General features: G+C 45.2%; 1 protein-coding gene across 2 annotated transcripts in view; it reads left to right on the top strand.

Moving 5' to 3' along the window:
- zmp:0000001167 (protein phosphatase 1 regulatory subunit 12A) overlaps positions 1–25,220 on the top strand; it is a 68,556-nt gene that overhangs the window by 1,049 nt on the left and 42,287 nt on the right. The window contains exons 2-4 of one of the 2 annotated variants that reach the window (XM_055933024.1): positions 5,187–5,349; positions 19,394–19,524; positions 21,436–21,554. In XM_055933024.1, coding sequence (XP_055788999.1) covers positions 19,418–19,524; positions 21,436–21,554 — 226 coding nt within the window. In that variant the 5' untranslated portion in view covers positions 5,187–5,349; positions 19,394–19,417. The remainder of the gene's footprint in view (positions 1–5,186; positions 5,350–19,393; positions 19,525–21,435; positions 21,555–25,220) is intronic. The other variant, XM_055933023.1, reaches the window with a different exon arrangement.

Raw genomic sequence — 25,220 nt, 5'->3', positions numbered from 1 at the left:
TTGGGACATTTTTTTGTTTTGGAAATTGTTTTTTTGAAGTTAATTTACTGCATTTCTATACAAACAACAAAAAATGTTATTTGGAGAACAACAACAACAACAACAAACAGCCAGTATCACCACTGTTGTTCCTTCACCTCAGTCGATCTACAAACATATTAGCCTATTAGCTATACAATCGTAAAGTTATACCCCTGAAAAGGGGGGAAATGATTGACACGTAGCATCAGCGACTAGTCAGTCAGTCGTAATGATGAGAGCTCTTCTTTGTCGACACCCATTCAGCATCGTTCACACCCTCTTAAAGCTTTAGCTCCACCCATCTCTTTAAGGATTCACACGTGAGGCAACTATGTGCGTCCGTCACTCACGTTGCCAAACACACCCTCGTAAAACTGACCATCCTACCGATCCATCGACTTCGGCGATGTCATTTACAAAATAGCCTCCAACACTCTACTCAACAAACTGGATGCAGTCTATCACAGTGCCATCCGTTTTGTCACTAAAGCCCCATATACTATCCACCACTGCGACCTGTATGCTCTCGCTGGCTGGTCCTCGCCACATATTCGTCGCCAAACCCACTGGCTCCAGGTCATCTATAAGTCTTTGCTAGGTAAAACTCTGCTTTATCTCAACTCACTGGTCACCATAGCAACACCCACCCACAGCACGCGCTCCAGCAGGTATATTTCACTTGTCTTCCCCAAAGCCAACACCTCCTTTGGCCGCCTTTATTTCCAGTTTTCTGCTGCCAATGACTGGAACGAATTGCAAAAATCACTGAAGTTGGAGACTTATATCTCCTTCTCTAACTTTAAACATCAGCTTACCGATCGCTGCAGCTGTACACAGCCCATCTGTAAATAGCCCATCCAATCAACTACCTACCTCATCCCCATATCTGTTTTTGTTTTTCTGCTCTTTTGCACACCAATATTTCTACTTGCACATCCTCATCTGCACATCTATCAATCCAGTGTTAATTGCTAAATTGTAATTACTTCGCCACTACAGCCTATTGCCTCCATTTGCACACACTGTATATAGACTTTCTTTTTTTCTATTGTGTTATTGACTGTACGTTTGTTTATTCCATGTGTAACTCTGTGTCGTTGTTTGTGTCGCACTGCTTTGCTTTATCTTGGCCAGGTCGCAGTTGTAAATGAGAACTTGTTCTCAACTGGCCTACCTGGTTAAATAAAGGTGAAATAAATATATATATTTTTTAAATATACTCAACAACCAAAGATTTCAAGGCTGAAGGCTGGTTTATATACTATGTCTATCGCCAGTTGTCGCGGTGACATCATGAACATGTTACTGTCATCCGACAAGCAACTTTCGAAACGATGTTTTGGTTCGTTTCTATCTTGTTAGCTACCTAGCGTTAAGTTAGCTGGCTAGCCAGTCATAAAGCTGACAACGTCTTCACTTTAGCAAATTCTTATACATTATTACAGGAAAATAAACTCACAACAAAATCATTATTTACAAGTTAAATGGTGAGCTAATTACAAAAAAAATCTTACGGTTTGTGAGTGTGACGAAATGAAAGCAGGGCATTCTCTAGTTGGCCTAACGTTATATCCTAATTTGACTTTGGTACAGGTCATGTTCTTCACATTACCGTCTCTGGTAAACACACACTATATCAAATAAAATCAGTTTATTTGTCACATGCACTGGATACAGAAGGTGTAAACGGTACAGTGAAATGTTTACTTGCGTTGGGGAGTCTTTTGTTTAGACATGTAGCTAGCTAACTAGCTAAACAATGAACCTCAATCCCAACTCTTAACGTTACTACCATGCATGAATCTGCAGGTAGCTAAATGTAACCAACTAGGTTCAATGTTAGCTAGCTAGCTGATATTAGGCTATAACTAACAATGCAAAACGCTTTCTGAGATACAAATAATATTACTACACAGATCATACACGTAACGTTAGCTAGCAAGCTCAGTCCAGTGGGAGGATGGGCCTACGACGATCCCCTCAGTCCAATGGGAGGATGGGCCTACGACGATCCCCTCAGTCCAGTGGGAGGATGGGCCTACGACGGCCCCCCTCAGTCCAATGGGAGGATGGGCCTACGACGATCCCCTCAGTCCAGTTGGAGGATGGGCCTACGACGGCCCCCCTCAGTCCAGTGGGAGGATGGGCCTACGACGGCCCCCTCAGTCCAGTGGGAGGATGGGCCTACGCCGGCCCCCCTCAGTCCAGTGGGGGGATGGGCCTACGACGATCCCCTCAGTCCAGTTGGAGGATGGGCCTACGACGATCCCCTCAGTCCAATGGGAGGATGGGCCTACGACGATCCCCTCAGTCCAGTTGGAGGATGGGCCTACGACGGCCCCCCTCAGTCCAGTGGATGGGCCTACGACGGCCCCCCTCAGTCCAGTGGGAGGATGGGCCTACGACGGCCCCCTCAGTCCAGTGGATGGGCCTACGACGGCCCCCCTCAGTCCAGTGGATGGGCCTACGACGGCCCCCCTCAGTCCAGTGGATGGGCCTACGACGGCCCCCCTCAGTCCAGTGGATGGGCCTACGACGATCCCCTCAGTCCAGTTGGAGGATGGGCCTACGACGATCCCCTCAGTCCAGTGGGAGGATGGGCCTGTGACGATCCCCTCAGTCCAGTGGGAGGATGGGCCTACGACGGCCCCCTCAGTCCAGTGGGAGGATGGGCCTACGACGGCCCCCTCAGTCCAGTGGGAGGATGGGCCTACGACGGCCCCCCTCAGTCCAGTGGATGGGCCTACGACGGCCCCCCTCAGTCCAGTGGATGGGCCTACGACGGCCCCCCTCAGTCCAGTGGGAGGATGGGCCTACGACGATCCCCCTCAGTCCAGTGGGAGGATGGGTCTACGACGGCCCCCCTCAGTCCAGTGGGAGGATGGGCCTACGACGGCCCCCCTCAGTCCAGTGGATGGGCCTACGACGGCCCCCCTCAGTCCAGTGGGAGGATGGGCCTACGACGGCCCCCCTCAGTCCAGTGGGAGGATGGGCCTACGACGCCCCCCTCTCAGTCCAGTGGGAGGATAATATAACGATGGATTAGAGTTTCGTTTGACTCTCTTGGAAACTGTCTTTAAAAATGGTAAAAACACATCTCATCTATGCTGGCCTAATGAATCTAGAGGACGACTTAAGACCAGTACATCCTGTACCATCTACTGAAAACGATCATTCTGGAGCAATCGCACCATTTTATCTCAAACATCTTCTGACGTTGTTTCTGTGTCGGCCATTTGTCCCCCCCCCCCCCCCCTTCCGTGTCACAATCATCATGATCAGATAGTAGAATTCTCTCATCCTTTCACAGCAACGTGGGTTTACCATCTGAAGCCAGACTATTTTATCTCTAATTCACTTTCCTGTGGCCTGTTGGTTTCTAATGATGAGAACGTGTCTATGTGAGGATGCGGTCCTTTGCACGTGTCGGGAACTGCTCTCTGCTCTAGATTTACGGTCCAAATGGCACCGTATACCCTACGTAGTACACTTCTTTTGACTGTGTAGGGAACATGGTGTCAAGTTGGGACGCAGACTATACATTGGTCTGGTCCTGCTGTCACCCAGTGCCATCCCTTTCTCCTCTGTTGCTCACTAGTTGCCTGGCAACGATTATTAAATATAGGCCCTCACTCCAAACTTTCCTCCCACTTTCCATCTAAAGCCTCTGTCTTCTCCCTCTCTCTCCTCCTTCCTCCCCTCTCTCTCTCTCTCTCTCCGCCCCCTCGTTTCCCTCTTCCCTCTCTCTGTCTCTCTCTCCCCCTTCCTCCCCTCTCTCTCTCTCTCTCTCCGCCCCCTCGTTTCCCTCTTCCCTCTCTCTCTCTGTCTCTCTCTCCCCCTTCCTCCCCTCTTCTCTCTCTCTCTGCCCCCTCGTTTCCCTCTTCCCTCTCTCTGTCTCTCTCTCCCCCTTCCTCCCCTCTCTCTCTCTCTCTCTCCGCCCCCTCGTTTCCCTCTTCTCTCTCTCTCTCTGTCTCTCTCTCCCCCTTCCTCCCCTCTTCTCTCTCTCTCTCCTCCTCCTCCTCATTTCCCTCTTCCCTCTCTCTGTCTCTCTCTGCCCCCTCGTTTCCCTCTTCCCTCTCTCTGTCTCTCTCTCCCCCTTCCTCCCCTCTTCTCTCTCTCTCTCTCTCTCCCCCTTCCTCCCCTCTTCCCTCTCTCTGTCTCTCTCTCCCCCTTCCTCCCCTCTTCTCTCCCTCTCTCTCCTCTGCCCCCTCGTTTCCCTCTTCCCTCTCTCTGTCTCTCTCTCCCCCTTCCTCCCCTCTTCTCTCTCTCTCTCTCTCTCCCCCTTCCTCCCCTCTTCCCTCTCTCTGTCTCTCTCCTCCTTCCTCCCCTCTTCTCTCTCTCTCCTCTTCCCCCTCGTTTCCCTTTTCCCTCTCTCTGTCTCTCTCTCCCCCTTCCTCCCCTCTTCTCTCTCTCTCCTCTCCCCCCTCGTTTCCCTCTTCCCTCTCTCTGTCTCTCTCTCCCCCTTCCTCCCCTCTTCTCTCTCTCTCTCTCTCCCCCTTCCTCCCCTCTTCTCTCTCTCTCTCTCTCTCCCCCTTCCTCCCCTCTTCTCTCTCTCTCCTCTCCCCCCTCGTTTCCCTCTTCCCTCTCTCTGTCTCTCTCTCCTCCTTCCTCCCCTCTTCTCTCTCTCTCCTCTGCCCCCTCGTTTCCCTTTTCCCTCTCTCTGTCTCTCTCTCTCTCCCCCTTCCTCCCCTTTTCCCTCTCTCTGTCTCTCTCTCTCTCCCCCTTCCTCCCCTCTTCCCTCTCTCTGTTTCTCTCTCCCCCTTCCTCCCCTCTTCTCTCTCTCTCTCCTCTGCCCCCTCATTTCCCTCTTCCCTCTCTCTGTCTCTCTCTCCCCCTTCCTCCCCTCTTCTCTCTCTCTCCTCTGCCCCCTCGTTTCCCTCTTCCCTCTCTCTGTTTCTCTCTCCCCCTTCCTCCCCTCTCTCTCTCTCCTCCTTCCTCCCCTCTCTCTCTCTCTCTCTCCTCTGCCCCCTCGTTTCCCTCTTCCCTCTCTCTGTCTCTCTCTCCCCCTTCCTCCCCTCTTCCCTCTCTCTGTCTCTCTCTCCCCCTTCCTCCCCTCTTCCCTCTCTCTGTCTCTCTCTCCCCCTTCCTCCCCTCTTCCCTCTCTCTGTCTCTCTCTCCCCCTTCCTCTTCTCTCTCCCTCTTCCTCTTCTCTCTCTCTCCCTCAGTCTCCCGCTGTTTCTCCCTTTCAAATCCCGATGGTGGGGACTTTGGGGATTTCAGATGAAGAAATGGAAAACATTCTCCTTCTAACTGCTGCTGCTGTCTGAAGGCCATTTCCTCAATGACCGAGTCACTTGATGACCCAGTGAAGGAGCCGCGGAACCACTGGTAGAAAACTATGCACAGCCACATTCACAAAAAAGGAGAAAGAGACGAGAAATGTCCTCTGTTCATTCAGCTAGTTGGCCCGTGGAGGGGAGTAGGCTGAGTCCCAAATAGAATCCTATTCCCTATATAGTGCACTACTTTAGGCCGGGGCCCTATAGAACCCTATTCCCTATATAGTGCACTACTTTAGGCCGGGGCCCTATAGAACCCTATTCCCTATATAGTGCACTACTTTAGACCAGGGCTCTATGGGGAATAGGGTGCTTGTTGGCGCTGGGGAGAGGAGTAAAGAATTAGTCTGGAGGGGGTCTCCCTGTTTCAATTCAATTCAATTCGATTCAAGGGGCTTTATTGGCATGGGAAACATGTGTTAACATTGCCAAAGCAAATGAGGTAGACAATACACAAAAGTGAAACAAACAAAACAAATTAACAGTAAACATTACACATACAGAAGTTTCAAAACAATAAAGACATTACGAGTGTCATATTAAATATATACAGTGTTGTAACAATGTACAAATGGTTAAAGCACACAAGTTAAAATAAGTAAGCATAGATATGGGTTGTGGGTTTCTCTCTCTACAGTAAATTCTCTCTACAGTAAATTAGCTGTAGGTTTTACAAAGCTCTAGTCTATGTTAATGTAGTGTCTCGGTAAGTTTACTTTTATTGTTCCAGTCAACCAATTATCTCACTTTATGAACCAGGAAGTGGACCTAAAATAGCTTTGTAATTGGTTCATTTTAAAAGGAAAGCCTCTTAGAGAATTGCTTATTGACGGTTGGCCTTCCCAGTCTGAGTAAATGGCAGAGACTGGAAACTGGAGTATGTGGAGTATGTCTGGAGTCGTTTATTCGTTTAGCGTGAGGTCTGGAGTCGTTTATTCGTTTAGCGTGAGGTCTGGAGTCATTTATTCATTTAGCGTGAGGTCTGGAGTCATTTATTCATTTAGCGTGAGGTCTGGAGTCATTTATTCGTTTAGCGTGAGGTCTGGAGTCATTTATTCGTTTAGCGTGAGGTCTGGAGTCATTTATTCATTTAGCGTGAGGTCTGGAGTCATTTATTCGTTTAGCGTGAGGTCTGGAGTCGTTTATTCGTTTAGCGTGAGGTCTGGAGTCATTTATTCGTTTAGCGTGAGGTCTGGAGTCATTTATTCGTTTAGCGTGAGGTCTGGAGTCGTTTATTAGTTTAGCGTGAGGTCTGGAGTCGTTTATTCGTTTAGCGTGAGGTCTGGAGTCATTTATTAGTTTAGCGTGAGGTCTGGAGTCGTTTATTAGTTTAGCGTGAGGTCCGGAGTCGTTTATTGGTTTAGCGTGAGGTCTGGAGTCAAATCCTAAGCTAGTACCCTGCAACCCCTAAATCAAATCCTAAACTAGTACCCTGCAACCCCTAAATCAAATCCTAAGCTAGTACCCTGCAACCCCTAAATCAAATCCTAAGCTAGTACCCTGCAACCCCTAAATCAAATCCTAAGCTAGTACCCTGCAACCCCTAAATCAAATCCTAAGCTAGTACCCTGCAACCCCTAAATCAAATCCTAACCTAGTACCCTGCAACCCCTAAATCAAATCCTAAGCTAGTACCCTGCAACCCCTAAATCAAATCCTAAGCTAGTACCCTGCAACCCCTAAATCAAATCCTAAGCTAGTACCCTGCAACCCCTAAATCAAATCCTAAGCTAGTACCCTGCAACCCCTAAATCAAATCCTAAACTAGTACCCTGCAACCCCTAAATCAAATCCTAACCTAGTACCCTGCAACCCCTAAATCAAATCCTAAGCTAGTACCCTGCAACCCCTAAATCAAATCCTAAGCTAGTACCTTCGCAACCCCTAAATCAAATCCTAAGCTAGTACCCTGCAACCCCTAAATCAAATCCTAAGCTAGTACCCTGCAACCCCTAAATCAAATCCTAAGCTAGTACCCTGCAACCCCTAAATCAAATCCTAACCTAGTACCCTGCAACCCCTAAATCAAATCCTAACCTAGTACCCTGCAACCCCTAAATCAAATCCTAACCTAGTACCCTGCAACCCCTAAATCAAATCCTAACCTAGTACCCTGCAACCCCTAAATCAAATCCTAAACTAGTACCCTGCAACCCCTAAATCAAATCCTAAACTAGTACCCTGCAACCCCTAAATCAAATCCTAACCTAGTACCCTGCAACCCCTAAATCAAATCCTAAACTAGTACCCTGCAACCCCTAAATCAAATCCTAAACTAGTACCCTGCAACCCCTAAATCAAATCCTAACCTAGTACCCTGCAACCCCTAAATCAAATCCTAACCTAGTACCCTGCAACCCCTAAATCAAATCCTAACCTAGTACCCTGCAACCCCTAAATCAAATCCTAACCTAGTACCCTGCAACCCCTAAATCAAATCCTAACCTAGTACCCTGCAACCCCTAAATCAAATCCTAAACTAGTACCTAAACATACTCTTTTGTCTACCTACTAATCACAGGCCCTTAGACAGACAGACAGACAGACAGACAGACAGACAGACAGACAGACAGACAGACAGACAGACAGACAGACAGACAGACAGACAGACAGACAGACAGACAGACACTCCAGGCCCTTTAGAGACAGACAGATACCCCAGGTTTTAGAAGCATCTAGATTTTTATTAGCTCCCAACCCAAAGTTAATTATTAAGGAGTGTGTTACTAATCAAGTGGGCAGAATTGAGTTGTAAATAGAACATAAACACCTCTTGTTGCCTTACATCGTCCAAAGTTGTCCAGAATAACAAATATGGTTATTTAGCAGATGCTTTTATGTTGGACGGAACAGTCAACATTGACAGTGACTGTATTTATTCTATGGTCCATATGGGTAATTAAACCCAAAAGCCCGGTGTTGCTGGCACCGTGTAATCCATCTAGCCATTGAAACCACAACCTCATCTCTGACTCGTCTCTGTTCTCTAGGTCGAGTTCAAATGTTTTAATCAATGTGTAAAGATTCGCCGTTTGATCACGTGTCGTCTGATGAAGGTCTCATTAGACCCAAAACTCATCGCTTTTAAAACTTGATTTATGATCAAGGTCACTCACATCTCTCACCTTCCAATGTGTTTCCTGTCCTCTCTCTCTCACATCTCTCACCTTCCAATGTGTTTCCTGTCCTCTCTCTCTCACGCCTCTCACCTTCTAATGTGTTTCCTGTCCTCTCTCTCACATCTCTCACCTTCCAATGTGTTTCCTGTCCTCTCTCTCTCACATCTCTCACCTTCCAATGTGTTTCCTGTCCTCTCTCTCTCATCTCTCACCTTCCAATGTGTTTCCTGTCCTCACATCTCTCACCTTCTAATGTGTTTCCTGTTCTCTCTCTCACATCTCTCACCTTCTAATGTGTTTCCTGTTCTCTCTCTCACATCTCTCACCTTCTAATGTGTTTCCTGTCCTCTCTCTCACATCTCTCACCTTCCAATGTGTTTCCTGTTCTCTCTCTCACATCTCTCACCTTCCAATGTGTTTCCTGTCCTCTCTCTCACATCTCTCACCTTCTAATGTGTTTCCTGTCCTCTCTCTCTCACATCTCTCACCTTCTAATGTGTTTCCTGTTCTCTCTCTCACATCTCTCACCTTCTAATGTGTTTCCTGTCCTCTCTCTCACATCTCACCTTCCAATGTGTTTCCTGTCCTCTCTCTCACATCTCTCACCTTCTAATGTGTTTCCTGTCCTCTCTCTCACATCTCTCACCTTCCAATGTGTTTCCTGTCCTCTCTCTCACATCTCTCACCTTCTAATGTGTTTCCTGTCCTCTCTCTCACATCTCTCACCTTCCAATGTGTTTCCTGTCCTCTCTCTCACATCTCTCACCTTCCAATGTGTTTCCTGTCCTCTCTCTCACATCTCTCACCTTCTAATGTGTTTCCTGTCCTCTCTCTCTCACATCTCTCACCTTCTAATGTGTTTCCTGTTCTCTCTCTCACATCTCTCACCTTCTAATGTGTTTCCTGTCCTCTCTCTCACATCTCTCACCTTCCAATGTGTTTCCTGTCCTCTCTCTCACATCTCTCACCTTCTAATGTGTTTCCTGTTCTCTCACTCACATCTCTCACCTTCTAATGTGTTTCCTGTTCTCTCTCTCTCACATCTCTCACCTTCCAATGTGTTTCCTGTCCTCTCTCTCTCACATCTCTCACCTTCTAATGTGTTTCCTGTTCTCTCTCTCACATCTCTCACCTTCTAATGTGTTTCCTGTCCTCTCTCTCACATCTCTCACCTTCCAATGTGTTTCCTGTCCTCTCTCTCACATCTCTCACCTTCTAATGTGTTTCCTGTTCTCTCTCTCACATCTCTCACCTTCTAATGTGTTTCCTGTTCTCTCTCTCACATCTCTCACCTTCCAATGTGTTTCCTGTCCTCTCTCTCACATCTCTCACCTTCTAATGTGTTTCCTGTTCTCTCTCTCACATCTCTCACCTTCTAATGTGTTTCCTGTCCTCTCTCTCACATCTCTCACCTTCCAATGTGTTTCCTGTCCTCTCTCTCTCACATCTCTCACCTTCCAATGTGTTTCCTGTCCTCTCTCTCTCATCTCTCACCTTCCAATGTGTTTCCTGTCCTCTCTCTCTCACATCTCTCACCTTCTAATGTGTTTCCTGTTCTCTCTCTCACATCTCTCACCTTCCAATGTGTTTCCTGTCCTCTCTCTCACATCTCTCACCTTCTAATGTGTTTCCTGTTCTCTCTCTCACATCTCTCACCTTCTAATGTGTTTCCTGTTCTCTCTCTCACATCTCTCACCTTCTAATGTGTTTCCTGTTCTCTCTCTCACATCTCTCACCTTCTAATGTGTTTCCTGTTCTCTCTCTCACATCTCTCACCTTCTAATGTGTTTCCTGTCCTCTCTCTCACATCTCTCACATTCTAATGTGTTTCCTGTTCTCTCTCTCACATCTCTCACCTTCTAATGTGTTTCCTGTTCTCTCTCTCACATCTCTCACCTTCTAATGTGTTTCCTGTCCTCTCTCTCACATCTCTCACCTTCTAATGTGTTTCCTGTTCTCTCTCTCACATCTCTCACCTTCTAATGTGTTTCCTGTCCTCTCTCTCACATCTCTCACCTTCTAATGTGTTTCCTGTTCTCTCTCTCACATCTCTCACCTTCTAATGTGTTTCCTGTCCTCTCTCTCACATCTCTCACCTTCTAATGTGTTTCCTGTCCTCTCTCTCACATCTCTCACCTTCCAATGTGTTTCCTGTCCTCTCTCTCACATCTCTCACCTTCTAATGTGTTTCCTGTCCTCTCTCTCACATCTCTCACCTTCTAATGTGTTTCCTGTCCTCTCTCTCTCACATCTCTCACCTTCCAATGTGTTTCCTGTCCTCTCTCTCACATCTCTCACCTTCTAATGTGTTTCCTGTCCTCTCTCTCTCACATCTCTCACCTTCCAATGTGTTTCCTGTCCTCTCTCTCACATCTCTCACCTTCCAATGTGTTTCCTGTCCTCTCTCTCACATCTCTCACCTTCCAATGTGTTTCCTGTCCTCTCTCTCACATCTCTCACCTTCTAATGTGTTTCCTGTCCTCTCTCTCACATCTCTCACCTTCTAATGTGTTTCCTGTCCTCTCTCTCTCACATCTCTCACCTTCCAATGTGTTTCCTGTCCTCTCTCACATCTCTCACCTTCTAATGTGTTTCCTGTCCTCTCTCTCTCACATCTCTCACCTTCCAATGTGTTTCCTGTCCTCTCTCTCACATCTCTCACCTTCTAATGTGTTTCCTGTCCTCTCTCTCTCACATCTCTCACCTTCCAATGTGTTTCCTGTCCTCTCTCTCACATCTCTCACCTTCCAATGTGTTTCCTGTCCTCTCTCTCACATCTCTCACCTTCCAATGTGTTTCCTGTTCTCTCTCTCTCACATCTCACCTTCCAATGTGTTTCCTGTCCTCTCTCTCTCACATCTCACCTTCTAATGTGTTTCCTGTCCTCTCTCTCACATCTCTCACCTTCCAATGTGTTTCCTGTTCTCTCTCTCTCACATCTCTCACCTTCCAATGTGTTTCCTGTCCTCTCTCTCTCACATCTCTCACCTTCCAATGTGTTTCCTGTCCTCTCTCTCACATCTCTCACCTTCCAATGTGTTTCCTGTCCTCTCTCTCACATCTCTCACCTTCCAATGTGTTTCCTGTCCTCTCTCTCTCACATCTCACCTTCCAATGTGTTTCCTGTTCTCTCTCTCACATCTCTCACCTTCCAATGTGTTTCCTGTCCTCTCTCTCACATCTCTCACCTTCTAATGTGTTTCCTGTCCTCTCTCTCACATCTCACCTTCTAATGTGTTTCCTGTCCTCTCTCTCACATCTCACCTTCTAATGTGTTTCCTGTCCTCTCTCTCACATCTCTCACCTTCTAATGTGTTTCCTGTCCTCTCTCTCACATCTCTCACCTTCCAATGTGTTTCCTGTCCTCTCTCTCACATCTCTCACCTTCCAATGTGTTTCCTGTCCTCTCTCTCACATCTCACCTTCCAATGTGTTTCCTGTCCTCTCTCTCTCACACCTCTCACCTTCTAATGTGTTTCCTGTCCTCTCTCTCACATCTCACCTTCTAATGTGTTTCCTGTCCTCTCTCTCACATCTCTCACCTTCCAATGTGTTTCCTGTCCTCTCTCTCTCACGCCTCTCACCTTCCAATGTGTTTCCTGTCCTCTCTCTCACATCTCTCACCTTCCAATGTGTTTCCTGTCCTCTCTCTCACATCTCTCACCTTCTAATGTGTTTCCTGTCCTCTCTCTCACATCTCTCACCTTCTAATGTGTTTCCTGTCCTCTCTCTCTCACATCTCTCACCTTCCAATGTGTTTCCTGTCCTCTCTCACATCTCTCACCTTCTAATGTGTTTCCTGTCCTCTCTCTCACATCTCTCACCTTCCAATGTGTTTCCTGTCCTCTCTCTCACATCTCTCACCTTCCAATGTGTTTCCTGTCCTCTCTCTCACATCTCTCACCTTCCAATGTGTTTCCTGTTCTCTCTCTCTCACATCTCACCTTCCAATGTGTTTCCTGTCCTCTCTCTCTCACATCTCACCTTCTAATGTGTTTCCTGTCCTCTCTCTCACATCTCTCACCTTCCAATGTGTTTCCTGTTCTCTCTCTCTCACATCTCTCACCTTCCAATGTGTTTCCTGTCCTCTCTCTCTCACATCTCTCACCTTCCAATGTGTTTCCTGTCCTCTCTCTCACATCTCTCACCTTCCAATGTGTTTCCTGTCCTCTCTCTCACATCTCTCACCTTCCAATGTGTTTCCTGTCCTCTCTCTCTCACATCTCACCTTCCAATGTGTTTCCTGTTCTCTCTCACATCTCTCACCTTCCAATGTGTTTCCTGTCCTCTCTCTCACATCTCTCACCTTCTAATGTGTTTCCTGTCCTCTCTCTCACATCTCACCTTCTAATGTGTTTCCTGTCCTCTCTCTCACATCTCACCTTCTAATGTGTTTCCTGTCCTCTCTCTCACATCTCTCACCTTCTAATGTGTTTCCTGTCCTCTCTCTCACATCTCTCACCTTCCAATGTGTTTCCTGTCCTCTCTCTCACATCTCTCACCTTCCAATGTGTTTCCTGTCCTCTCTCTCACATCTCACCTTCCAATGTGTTTCCTGTCCTCTCTCTCTCACACCTCTCACCTTCTAATGTGTTTCCTGTCCTCTCTCTCACATCTCACCTTCTAATGTGTTTCCTGTCCTCTCTCTCACATCTCTCACCTTCCAATGTGTTTCCTGTTCTCTCTCTCTCACATCTCTCACCTTCCAATGTGTTTCCTGTCCTCTCTCTCTCACGCCTCTCACCTTCCAATGTGTTTCCTGTCCTCTCTCTCACATCTCTCACCTTCCAATGTGTTTCCTGTCCTCTCTCTCATCTCTCACCTTCTAATGTGTTTCCTGTCCTCTCTCTCACATCTCTCACCTTCCAATGTGTTTCCTGTCCTCTCTCTCATCTCTCACCTTCTAATGTGTTTCCTGTCCTCTCTCTCTCACGCCTCTCACCTTCCAATGTGTTTCCTGTCCTCTCTCTCACATCTCTCACATTCCAATGTGTTTCCTGTCCTCTCTCTCTCATCTCTCACCTTCTAATGTGTTTCCTGTCCTCTCTCTCTCACATCTCTCACCTTCCAATGTGTTTCCTGTCCTCTCTCTCACATCTCTCACCTTCCAATGTGTTTCCTGTTCTCTCTCTCACATCTCTCACCTTTCAATGTGTTTCCTGTCCTCTCTCTCTCACATCTCTCACCTTCCAATGTGTTTCCTGTCCTCTCTCTCACATCTCTCACCTTCCAATGTGTTTCCTGTTCTCTCTCTCACATCTCTCACCTTTCAATGTGTTTCCTGTCCTCTCTCTCATCTCTCACCTTCCAATGTGTTTCCTGTCCTCTCTCTCACATCTCTCACCTTCCAATGTGTTTCCTGTCCTCTCTCTCTCATCTCTCACCTTCTAATGTGTTTCCTGTCCTCTCTCTCTCACATCTCTCACCTTCCAATGTGTTTCCTGTCCTCTCTCTCACATCTCTCACCTTCCAATGTGTTTCCTGTTCTCTCTCTCACATCTCTCACCTTCCAATGTGTTTCCTGTCCTCTCTCTCTCACATCTCACCTTCCAATGTGTTTCCTGTCCTCTCTCTCACATCTCTCACCTTCCAATGTGTTTCCTGTCCTCTCTCTCTCACATCTCTCACCTTCCAATGTGTTTCCTGTTCTCACATCTCTCACCTTCCAATGTGTTTCCTGTCCTCTCTCTCATCTCTCACCTTCCAATGTGTTTCCTGTCCTCTCTCACACCTCTCACCTTCTAATGTGTTTCCTGTCCTCTCTCTCACATCTCTCACCTTCTAATGTGTTTCCTGTCCTCTCTCTCACATCTCTCACCTTCTAATGTGTTTCCTGTCCTCTCTCTCTCACATCTCTCACCTTCTAATGTGTTTCCTGTTCTCTCTCTCACATCTCTCACCTTCTAATGTGTTTCCTGTTCTCTCTCTCACATCTCTCACCTTCCAATGTGTTTCCTGTCCTCTCTCTCACATCTCTCACCTTCTAATGTGTTTCCTGTTCTCTCACTCACATCTCTCACCTTCTAATGTGTTTCCTGTTCTCTCTCTCTCACATCTCTCACCTTCCAATGTGTTTCCTGTCCTCTCTCTCACATCTCTCACCTTCTAATGTGTTTCCTGTCCTCTCTCTCACATCTCTCACCTTCTAATGTGTTTCCTGTTCTCTCTCACATCTCTCACCTTCCAATGTGTTTCCTGTCCTCTCTCTCACATCTCTCACCTTCCAATGTGTTTCCTGTCCTCTCTCTCTCACCTCTCACCTTCTAATGTGTTTCCTGTCCTCTCTCTCACATCTCTCACCTTCTAATGTGTTTCCTGTTCTCTCTCTCACATCTCTCACCTTCTAATGTGTTTCCTGTCCTCTCTCTCACATCTCTCACCTTCCAATGTGTTTCCTGTCCTCTCTCTCACATCTCTCACCTTCTAATGTGTTTCCTGTTCTCTCTCTCACATCTCTCACCTTCTAATGTGTTTCCTGTCCTCTCTCTCACATCTCTCACCTTCCAATGTGTTTCCTGTCCTCTCTCTCACATCTCTCACCTTCTAATGTGTTTCCTGTTCTCTCTCTCACATCTCTCACCTTCCAATGTGTTTCCTGTCCTCTCTCTCACATCTCTCACCTTCTAATGTGTTTCCTGATCTCTCTCTCACATCTCTCACCTTCTAATGTGTTTCCTGTTCTCTCTCTCACATCTCTCACCTTCTAATGTGTTTCCTGTCCTCTCTCTCTCACATCTCTCACCTTCCAATGTGTTTCCTGTCCTCTCTCTCACATCTCTCACCTTCTAATGTGTTTCCTGTTCTCTCTCTCACATCTCTCACCTTCTAATGTGTTTCCTGTTCTCTCTCTCACATCTCTCACCTTCTAATGTGTTTCCTGTCCTCTCTATCACATCTCTCACCTTCTAATGTGTTTCCTGTCCTCTCTCTCACATCTCTCACCTTCCAATGTGTTTCCTGTCCTCTCTCTCACATCTCTCACCTTCTAATGTGTTTCCTGTCCTCTCTCTCACATCTCACCTTCTAATGTGTTTCCTGTCCTCTCTCTCACATCTCACCTTCTAATGTGTTTCCTGTCCTCTCTCTCACATCTCTCACCTTCTAATGTGTTTCCTGTCCTCTCTCTCACATCTCTCACCTTCCAATGTGTTTCCTGTCCTCTCTCTCACATCTCTCACCTTCCAATGTGTTTCCTGTCCTCTCTCTCACATCTCACCTTCCAATGTGTTTCCTGTCCTCTCTCTCTCACACCTCTCACCTTCTAATGTGTTTCCTGTCCTCTCTCTCACATCTCACCTTCTAATGTGTTTCCTGTCCTCTCTCTCACATCTCTCACCTTCCAATGTGTTTCCTGTTCTCTCTCTCTCACATCTCTCACCTTCCAATGTGTTTCCTGTCCTCTCTCTCTCACGCCTCTCACCTTCCAATGTGTTTCCTGTCCTCTCTCTCACATCTCTCACCTTCCAATGTGTTTCCTGTCCTCTCTCTCATCTCTCACCTTCTAATGTGTTTCCTGTCCTCTCTCTCACATCTCTCACCTTCCAATGTGTTTCCTGTCCTCTCTCTCATCTCTCACCTTCTAATGTGTTTCCTGTCCTCTCTCTCTCACGCCTCTCACCTTCCAATGTGTTTCCTGTCCTCTCTCTCACATCTCTCACCTTCCAATGTGTTTCCTGTCCTCTCTCTCTCATCTCTCACCTTCTAATGTGTTTCCTGTCCTCTCTCTCTCACATCTCTCACCTTCCAATGTGTTTCCTGTCCTCTCTCTCACATCTCTCACCTTCCAATGTGTTTCCTGTTCTCTCTCTCACATCTCTCACCTTTCAATGTGTTTCCTGTCCTCTCTCTCTCACATCTCTCACCTTCCAATGTGTTTCCTGTCCACACTCTCACATCTCTCACCTTCCAATGTGTTTCCTGTTCTCTCTCTCACATCTCTCACCTTTCAATGTGTTTCCTGTCCTCTCTCTCATCTCTCACCTTCCAATGTGTTTCCTGTCCTCTCTCTCACATCTCTCACCTTCCAATGTGTTTCCTGTCCTCTCTCTCTCATCTCTCACCTTCTAATGTGTTTCCTGTCCTCTCTCTCTCATCTCTCACCTTCCAATGTGTTTCCTGTCCTCTCTCTCACATCTCTCACCTTCCAATGTGTTTCCTGTTCTCTCTCTCACATCTCTCACCTTCCAATGTGTTTCCTGTCCTCTCTCTCTCATCTCTCACCTTCTAATGTGTTTCCTGTCCTCTCTCTCTCACATCTCTCACCTTCCAATGTGTTTCCTGTCCTCTCTCTCACATCTCTCACCTTCCAATGTGTTTCCTGTTCTCTCTCTCACATCTCTCACCTTTCAATGTGTTTCCTGTCCTCTCTCTCTCACATCTCACCTTCCAATGTGTTTCCTGTCCTCTCTCTCACATCTCTCACCTTCCAAGGTGTTTCCTGTCCTCTCTCTCTCACATCTCTCACCTTCCAATGTGTTTCCTGTTCTCACATCTCTCACCTTCCAATGTGTTTCCTGTCCTCTCTCTCATCTCTCACCTTCCAATGTGTTTCCTGTCCTCTCTCACACCTCTCACCTTCTAATGTGTTTCCTGTCCTCTCTCTCACATCTCTCACCTTCTAATGTGTTTCCTGTCCTCTCTCTCACATCTCTCACCTTCTAATGTGTTTCCTGTCCTCTCTCTCTCACATCTCTCACCTTCTAATGTGTTTCCTGTTCTCTCTCTCACATCTCTCACCTTCTAATGTGTTTCCTGTCCTCTCTCTCACATCTCTCACCTTCCAATGTGTTTCCTGTCCTCTCTCTCACATCTCTCACCTTCTAATGTGTTTCCTGTTCTCTCACTCACATCTCTCACCTTCTAATGTGTTTCCTGTTCTCTCTCTCTCACATCTCTCACCTTCCAATGTGTTTCCTGTCCTCTCTCTCACATCTCTCACCTTCTAATGTGTTTCCTGTCCTCTCTCTCACATCTCTCACCTTCTAATGTGTTTCCTGTTCTCTCTCACATCTCTCACCTTCCAATGTGTTTCCTGTCCTCTCTCTCACATCTCTCACCTTCCAATGTGTTTCCTGTCCTCTCTCTCTCACCTCTCACCTTCTAATGTGTTTCCTGTCCTCTCTCTCACATCTCTCACCTTCTAATGTGTTTCCTGTTCTCTCTCTCACATCTCTCACCTTCTAATGTGTTTCCTGTCCCCTCTCTCACATCTCTCACCTTCCAATGTGTTTCCTGTCCTCTCTCTCACATCTCTCACCTTCTAATGTGTTTCCTGTTCTCTCTCTCACATCTCTCACCTTCTAATGTGTTTCCTGTCCTCTCTCTCACATCTCTCACCTTCCAATGTGTTTCCTGTCCTCTCTCTCACATCTCTCACCTTCTAATGTGTTTCCTGTTCTCTCTCTCACATCTCTCACCTTCCAATGTGTTTCCTGTCCTCTCTCTCACATCTCTCACCTTCTAATGTGTTTCCTGATCTCTCTCTCACATCTCTCACCTTCTAATGTGTTTCCTGTTCTCTCTCTCACATCTCTCACCTTCTAATGTGTTTCCTGTCCTCTCTCTCACATCTCTCACCTTCCAATGTGTTTCCTGTCCTCTCTCTCACATCTCTCACCTTCTAATGTGTTTCCTGTTCTCTCTCTCACATCTCTCACCTTCTAATGTGTTTCCTGTCCTCTCTCTCTCACATCTCTCACCTTCTAATGTGTTTCCTGTCCTCTCTCTCACATCTCTCACCTTCTAATGTGTTTCCTGTTCTCTCTCTCACATCTCTCACCTTCTAATGTGTTTCCTGTCCCCTCTCTCACATCTCTCACCTTCCAATGTGTTTCCTGTCCTCTCTCTCACATCTCTCACCTTCTAATGTGTTTCCTGTTCTCTCTCTCACATCTCTCACCTTCTAATGTGTTTCCTGTCCTCTCTCTCACATCTCTCACCTTCCAATGTGTTTCCTGTTCTCTCTCTCACATCTCTCACCTTCTAATGTGTTTCCTGTTCTCTCTCTCACATCTCTCACCTTCCAATGTGTTTCCTGTCCTCTCTCTCACATCTCTCACCTTCTAATGTGTTTCCTGATCTCTCTCTCACATCTCTCACCTTCTAATGTGTTTCCTGTTCTCTCTCTCACATCTCTCACCTTCTAATGTGTTTCCTGTCCTCTCTCTCACATCTCTCACCTTCCAATGTGTTTCCTGTCCTCTCTCTCACATCTCTCACCTTCTAATGTGTTTCCTGTTCTCTCTCTCACATCTCTCACCTTCTAATGTGTTTCCTGTCCTCTCTCTCTCACATCTCTCACCTTCTAATGTGTTTCCTGTCCTCTCTCTCTCACATCTCTCACCTTCCAATGTGTTTCCTGTCCTCTCTCTCACATCTCTCACCTTCTAATGTGTTTCCTGTCCTCTCTCTCACATCTCTCACCTTCTAATGTGTTTCCTGTCCTCTCTCTCTCACATCTCTCACCTTCCAATGTGTTTCCTGTCCTCTCTCTCACATCTCTCACCTTCTAATGTGTTTCCTGTCCTCTCTCTCTCACATCTCTCACCTTCCAATGTGTTTCCTGTCCTCTCTCTCACATCTCTCACCTTCCAATGTGTTTCCTGTCCTCTCTCTCACATCTCTCACCTTCCAATGTGTTTCCTGTCCTCTCTCTCACATCTCTCACCTTCTAATGTGTTTCCTGTCCTCTCTCTCACATCTCTCACCTTCTAATGTGTTTCCTGTCCTCTCTCTCTCACATCTCTCACCTTCCAATGTGTTTCCTGTCCTCTCTCTCACATCTCTCACCTTCCAATGTGTTTCCTGTCCTCTCTCTCATCTCTCACCTTCTAATGTGTTTCCTGTCCTCTCTCTCACATCTCTCACCTTCCAATGTGTTTCCTGTCCTCTCTCACATCTCTCACCTTCCATTGTGTTTCCTGTTCTCTCTCTCTCACGCCTCTCACCTTCCAATGTGTTTCCTGTGGTCTCCAGGCGTGTATAGATGAGAATGCAGAGATGGTCCAGTTCCTGGTGGAGAGTGGGAGTGATGTGAACCGGGGGGATAACGAGGGGTGGACCCCCCTCCACGCTGCTGCCTCCTGTGGGTTCATACAGATCACCAAGTGGGTCCTCTGTCTATTTAATATTACACTGTTCCACTATACTACTGGTTCTACATCCTGGTCCTGAGGACCCCAAAGGGGTTGCACACCTGATTCAACTAATCAACTCATCATCAAACCTTTGAATTCTATTTATTTATTGTTTATTTCACCTTTATTTAACCAGGTAGGTTAGTTGAGAACAAGTTCTCATTTATAACTGCGACCTGGCCAAGATAAAGCAAAGCAGTGTGAACAGACAACAACACAGAGTTACACATGGAGTAAACAACAACACAGAGTTACACATGGAGTAAACGATAAACAAGCCATGATCAGTGGAATCAGGTGTGTCGTGGTAAATGTGCACTCCTTGGGACCAGGATGAACCACTGCACTGTACAATACATTTATATTGATGTGGTGTGTGTAGGAACCATTATGTTGTGTGTGTGTGTGTGTGTAGGAACCGTTATGTTGTGTGTAGGAACCATTATGTTGTGTGTGTGTGTGTGTAGGCACCATTATGTTGTGTGTGTGTGTAGGCACCATTATGTTGTGTGTGTGTGTAGGCACCATTATGTTGTGTGTGTGTGTGTGTAGGCACCATTATGTTGTGTGTGTGTGTGTGTAGGCACCATTATGTTGTGTGTGTGTGTGTGTAGGCACCATTATGTTGTGTGTGTGTGTGTGTGTGTAGGCACCATTATGTTGTGTGTGTGTGTGTGTGTGTAGGCACCATTATGTTGTGTGTGTGTGTGTGTGTGTGTGTGTAGGCACCATTATGTTGTGTGTGTGTGTGTGTGTGTAGGCACCATTATGTTGTGTGTGTGTGTGTGTGTGTGTAGGCACCATTATGTTGTGTGTGTGTGTGTGTGTAGGCACCATTATGTTGTGTGTGTGTGTGTAGGAACCATTATGTTGTGTGTGTAGGAACCATTATGTTGTGTGTGTAGGCACCATTATGTTGTGTGTGTGTGTGTAGGCACCATTATGTTGTGTGTGTGTGTGTGTGTGTGTGTGTGTGTGTGTGTGTGTGTGTGTGTAGGCACCATTATGTTGTGTGTGTGTGTGTGTAGGCACCATTATGTTGTGTGTGTGTGTGTGTGTGTGTGTGTGTGTGTGTGTGTGTGTGTGTGTGTAGGCACCATTATGTTGTGTGTGTGTGTAGGCACCATTGTGTGTGTGTGTGTGTGTGTGTGTGTGTGTGTGTGTGTGTGTAGGCACCATTATGTTGTGTGTGTGTGTGTAGGCACCATTATGTTGTGTGTGTAGGCACCATTATGTTGTGTGTGTGTGTGTAGGCACCATTATGTTGTGTGTGTAGGCACCATTATGTTGTGTGTGTGTGTGTAGGCACCATTATGTTGTGTGTGTGTGTGTGTGTGTGTGTGTGTGTGTGTGTGTGTGTGTGTGTGTGTGTGTGTGTGTGTGTGTGTAGGCACCATTATGTTGTGTGTGTGTGTAGGCACCATTGTGTGTGTGTGTGTGTGTGTGTGTGTGTGTGTGTGTGTGTGTGTGTGTGTGTGTGTGTGTGTGTGTGTGTGTGTGTGTGTGTGTAGGCACCATTATGTTGTGTGTGTGTGTGTGTGTATAGGCACCATTATGTTGTGTGTGTGTGTAGGCACCATTATGTTGTGTGTGTGTGTGTGTGTGTGTGTGTAGGCACCATTATGTTGTGTGTGTGTGTGTGTGTGTGTGTGTGTGTGTGTGTGTGTGTGTGTGTATAGGCACCATTATGTTGTGTGTGTGTGTGTGTAGGCACCATTATGTTGTGTGTGTGTGTGTGTGTGTGTGTGTGTGTGTGTGTGTGTGTGTGTGTGTGTAGGAACCATTATGTTGTGTGTGTGTGTGTAGGAACCATTATGTTGTGTGTGTAGGAACCATTATGTTGTGTGTGTAGGAACCATTACATGTGTGTCTATGTTGCAGGTATCTGATAGAGCACGGTGCACGTGTGGGGGCGGTGAACAGTGAAGGACAGCTTCCTCTGGATGTGGCCACTGAGGATGCTATGGAGAGACTGCTGAAGGGAGAGATCAGGAAACAGGGTATTAACACAATGACCCATATTAACGTAGGGAGAGACCTAGAAGCAGGGTAACTAGGGATTATTATGTAGTCTGGGTGTTCTATAATACTAGAAGCAGTGTAACTAGGGATTATTATGTAGTCTGGGTGTTCTATAATACTAGAAGCAGTGTAACTAGGGATTATTATGTAGTCTGGATGTTCTATAATACTAGAAGCAGGGTAACTAGGGATTATTATGTAGTCTGGGTGTTCTATAATACTAGAAGCAGGGTAACTAGGGATTATTATGTAGTCTGGGTGTTCTATAATACTAGAAGCAGGGTAACTAGGGATTATTATGTAGTCTGGGTGTTCTATAATACTAGAAGCAGTGTAACTAGGGATTATTATGTAGTCTGGGTGTTCTATAATACTAGAAGCATGGTAACTAGGGATTATTATGTAGTCTGGATGTTCTATAATACTAGAAGCAGGGTAACTAGGGATTATTATGTAGTCTGGGTGTTCTATAATACTAGAAGCAGGGTAACTAGGGATTATTATGTAGTCTGGGTGTTCTATAATACTAGAAGCAGGGTAACTAGAGATTATTATGTAGTCTGGGTGTTCTATAATACTAGAAGCAGGGTAACTAGGGATTATTATGTAGTCTGGGTGTTCTATAATACTAGAAGCAGGGTAACTAGAGATTATTATGTAGTCTGGGTGTTCTATAATACTAGAAGCATGGTAACTAGGGATTATTATGTAGTCTGGATGTTCTATAATACTAGAAGCAGGGTAACTAGGGATTATTATGTAGTCTGGGTGTTCTATAATACTAGAAGCAGGGTAACTAGGGATTATTATGTAGTCTAGGTGTTCTATAATACTAGAAGCAGGGTAACTAGAGATTATTATGTAGTCTGGGTGTTCTATAATACTAGAACCAGGGTAACTAGGGATTATTATGTAGTCTGGGTGTTCTATAATACTAGAAGCAGGGTAACTAGGGATTATTATGTAGTCTGGGTGTTCTATAATACTAGAAGCAGGGTAACTAGAGATTATTATGTAGTCTGGGTGTTCTATAATACTAGAAGCAGGGTAACTAGAGATTATTATGTAGTCTGGGTGTTCTATAATACTAGAAGCAGGGTAACTAGGGATTATTATGTAGTCTGGGTGTTCTATAATACTAGAAGCAGGGTAACTATGGAATATTATGTAGTCTGGGTGTTCTATAATACTAGAAGCAGGGTAACTAGGGATTATTATGTAGTCTGGGTGTTCTATAATACTAGAAGCAGGGTAACTAGGGATTATTATGTAGTCTGGGTGTTCTATAATACTAGAAGCAGGGTAACTAGGGATTATTATGTAGTCTGGATGTTCTATAATACTAGAAGCAGGGTAACTAGGGATTATTATGTAGTCTGGGTGTTCTATAATACTAGAAGCAGGGTAACTAGGGATTATTATGTAGTCTGGGTGTTCTATAATACTAGAAGCAGGGTAACTAGAGATTATTATGTAGTCTGGGTGTTCTATAATACTAGAACCAGGGTAACTAGAGATTATTATGTAGTCTGGGTGTTCTATAATACTAGAAGCAGGGTAACTAGAGATTATTATGTAGTCTGGGTGTTCTATAATACTAGAAGCAGGGTAACTAGAGATTATTATGTAGTCTGGGTGTTCTATAATACTAGAAGCAGTGTAACTAGGGATTATTATGTAGTCTGGGTGTTCTATAATACTAGAAGCAGTGTAACTAGGGATTATTATGTAGTCTGGATGTTCTATAATACTAGAAGCAGGGTAACTAGGGATTATTATGTAGTCTGGGTGTTCTATAATACTAGAAGCAGGGTAACTAGGGATTATTATGTAGTCTGGGTGTTCTATAATACTAGAAGCATGGTAACTAGGGATTATTATGTAGTCTGGGTGTTCTATAATACTAGAAGCAGGGTAACTAGGGATTATTATGTAGTCTGGGTGTTCTATAATACTAGAAGCAGGGTAAATGGGGATTATTATGTAGTCTGGGTGTTCTATAATACTAGAAGCAGGGTAACTAGGGATTATTATGTAGTGTGGGTGTTCTATAATACTAGAAGCAGGGTAAATGGGGATTATTATGTAGTCTGGGTGTTCTATAATACTAGAAGCAGGGTAACTAGGGATTATTATGTAGTCTGGGTGTTCTATAATACTAGAAGATGGGTAACTAGGGATTATTATGTAGTCTGGGTGTTCTATAATACTAGAAGCAGGGTAACTAGAGATTATTATGTAGTCTGGGTGTTCTATAATACTAGAACCAGGGTAACTAGGGATTATTATGTAGTCTGGCTGTTCTATAATACTAGAAGCAGGGTAACTAGGGATTATTATGTAGTTTGGGTGTTCTATAATACTAGAAGCAGGGTAACTAGGGATTATTATGTAGTCTGGTTGTTCTATAATACTAGAAGCAGGGTAACTAGGGATTATTATGAAGTCTGGGTGTTCTATAATATTAGAAGCAGGGTAACTAGGGATTATTATGTAGTCTGGGTGTTCTATAATACTAGAAGCAGGGTAACTAGAGATTATTATGTAGTCTGGGTGTTCTATAATACTAGAAGCAGGGTAACTAGGGATTATTATGTAGTCTGGGTGTTCTATAATACTAAAATCAGGGTAACTAGGGATTATTATGTCGTCTGGGTGTTCTATAATACTAGAACCAGGGTAACTAGGGATTATTATGTAGTCTGGGTGTTGTATAATACTAGAAGCAGGGTAACTAGGGATTATTATGTAGTCTGGGTGTTCTATAATACTAGAAGCAGGGTAACTAGGGATTATTATGTAGTCTGGGTGTTCTATAATACTAGAAGCAGGGTAACTAGGGATTATTATGTAGTCTGGGTGTTCTATAATACTATAATCAGTGTAACTAGGGATTATTATGTCGTCTGGGTGTTCTATAATACTAGAAGCAGGGTAAATAGGGATTATTATGTAGTCTGGGTGTTGTATAATACTAGAAGCAGGGTAACTAGGGATTATTATGTAGTCTGGGTGTTCTATAATACTAGAAGCAGGGTAACTAGGGATTATTATGTAGTCTGGGTGTTCTATAATACTAGAAGCAAGGTAACTAGGGATTATTATGTAGTCTGGGTGTTCTATAATACTAGAAGTAGGGTAACTAGGGATTATTATGTAGTCTGGGTGTTCTATAATACTAGAATCAGGGTAACTAGGGTTTATTATGTCGTCTGGGTGTTCTATAATACTAGAACCAGGGTAACTAGGGATTATTATGTAGTCTGGGTGTTCTATAATACTAGAAGCAGGGTAACTAGGGATTATTATGTAGTCTGGGTGTTGTATAATACTAGAAGCAGGGTAACTAGGGATTATTATGTAGTCTGGGTGTTCTATAATACTAGAAGCAGGGTAAATAGGGATTATTATGTAGTCTGGGTGTTCTATAATACTATAATCAGTCTAACTAGGGATTATTATGTCGTCTGGGTGTTCTATAATACTAGAAGCAGGGTAACTAGGGATTATTATGTAGTCTGGATGTTCTATAATACTAGAAGCAGGGTAACTAGGGATTATTATGTAGTCTGGGTGTTCTATAATACTAGAAGCAAGGTAACTAGGGATTATTATGTAGACTGGGTGTTCTATAATACTAGAAG

Source organism: Salvelinus fontinalis, chromosome 9, assembly GCF_029448725.1.
Source record: "Salvelinus fontinalis isolate EN_2023a chromosome 9, ASM2944872v1, whole genome shotgun sequence".
Classification (NCBI taxonomy): Eukaryota; Metazoa; Chordata; class Actinopteri; order Salmoniformes; family Salmonidae; genus Salvelinus; species Salvelinus fontinalis.
The sequence above is the reverse complement of the archived record's forward strand: the minus strand, read 5'-3'. Positions and strand labels throughout refer to the sequence as shown.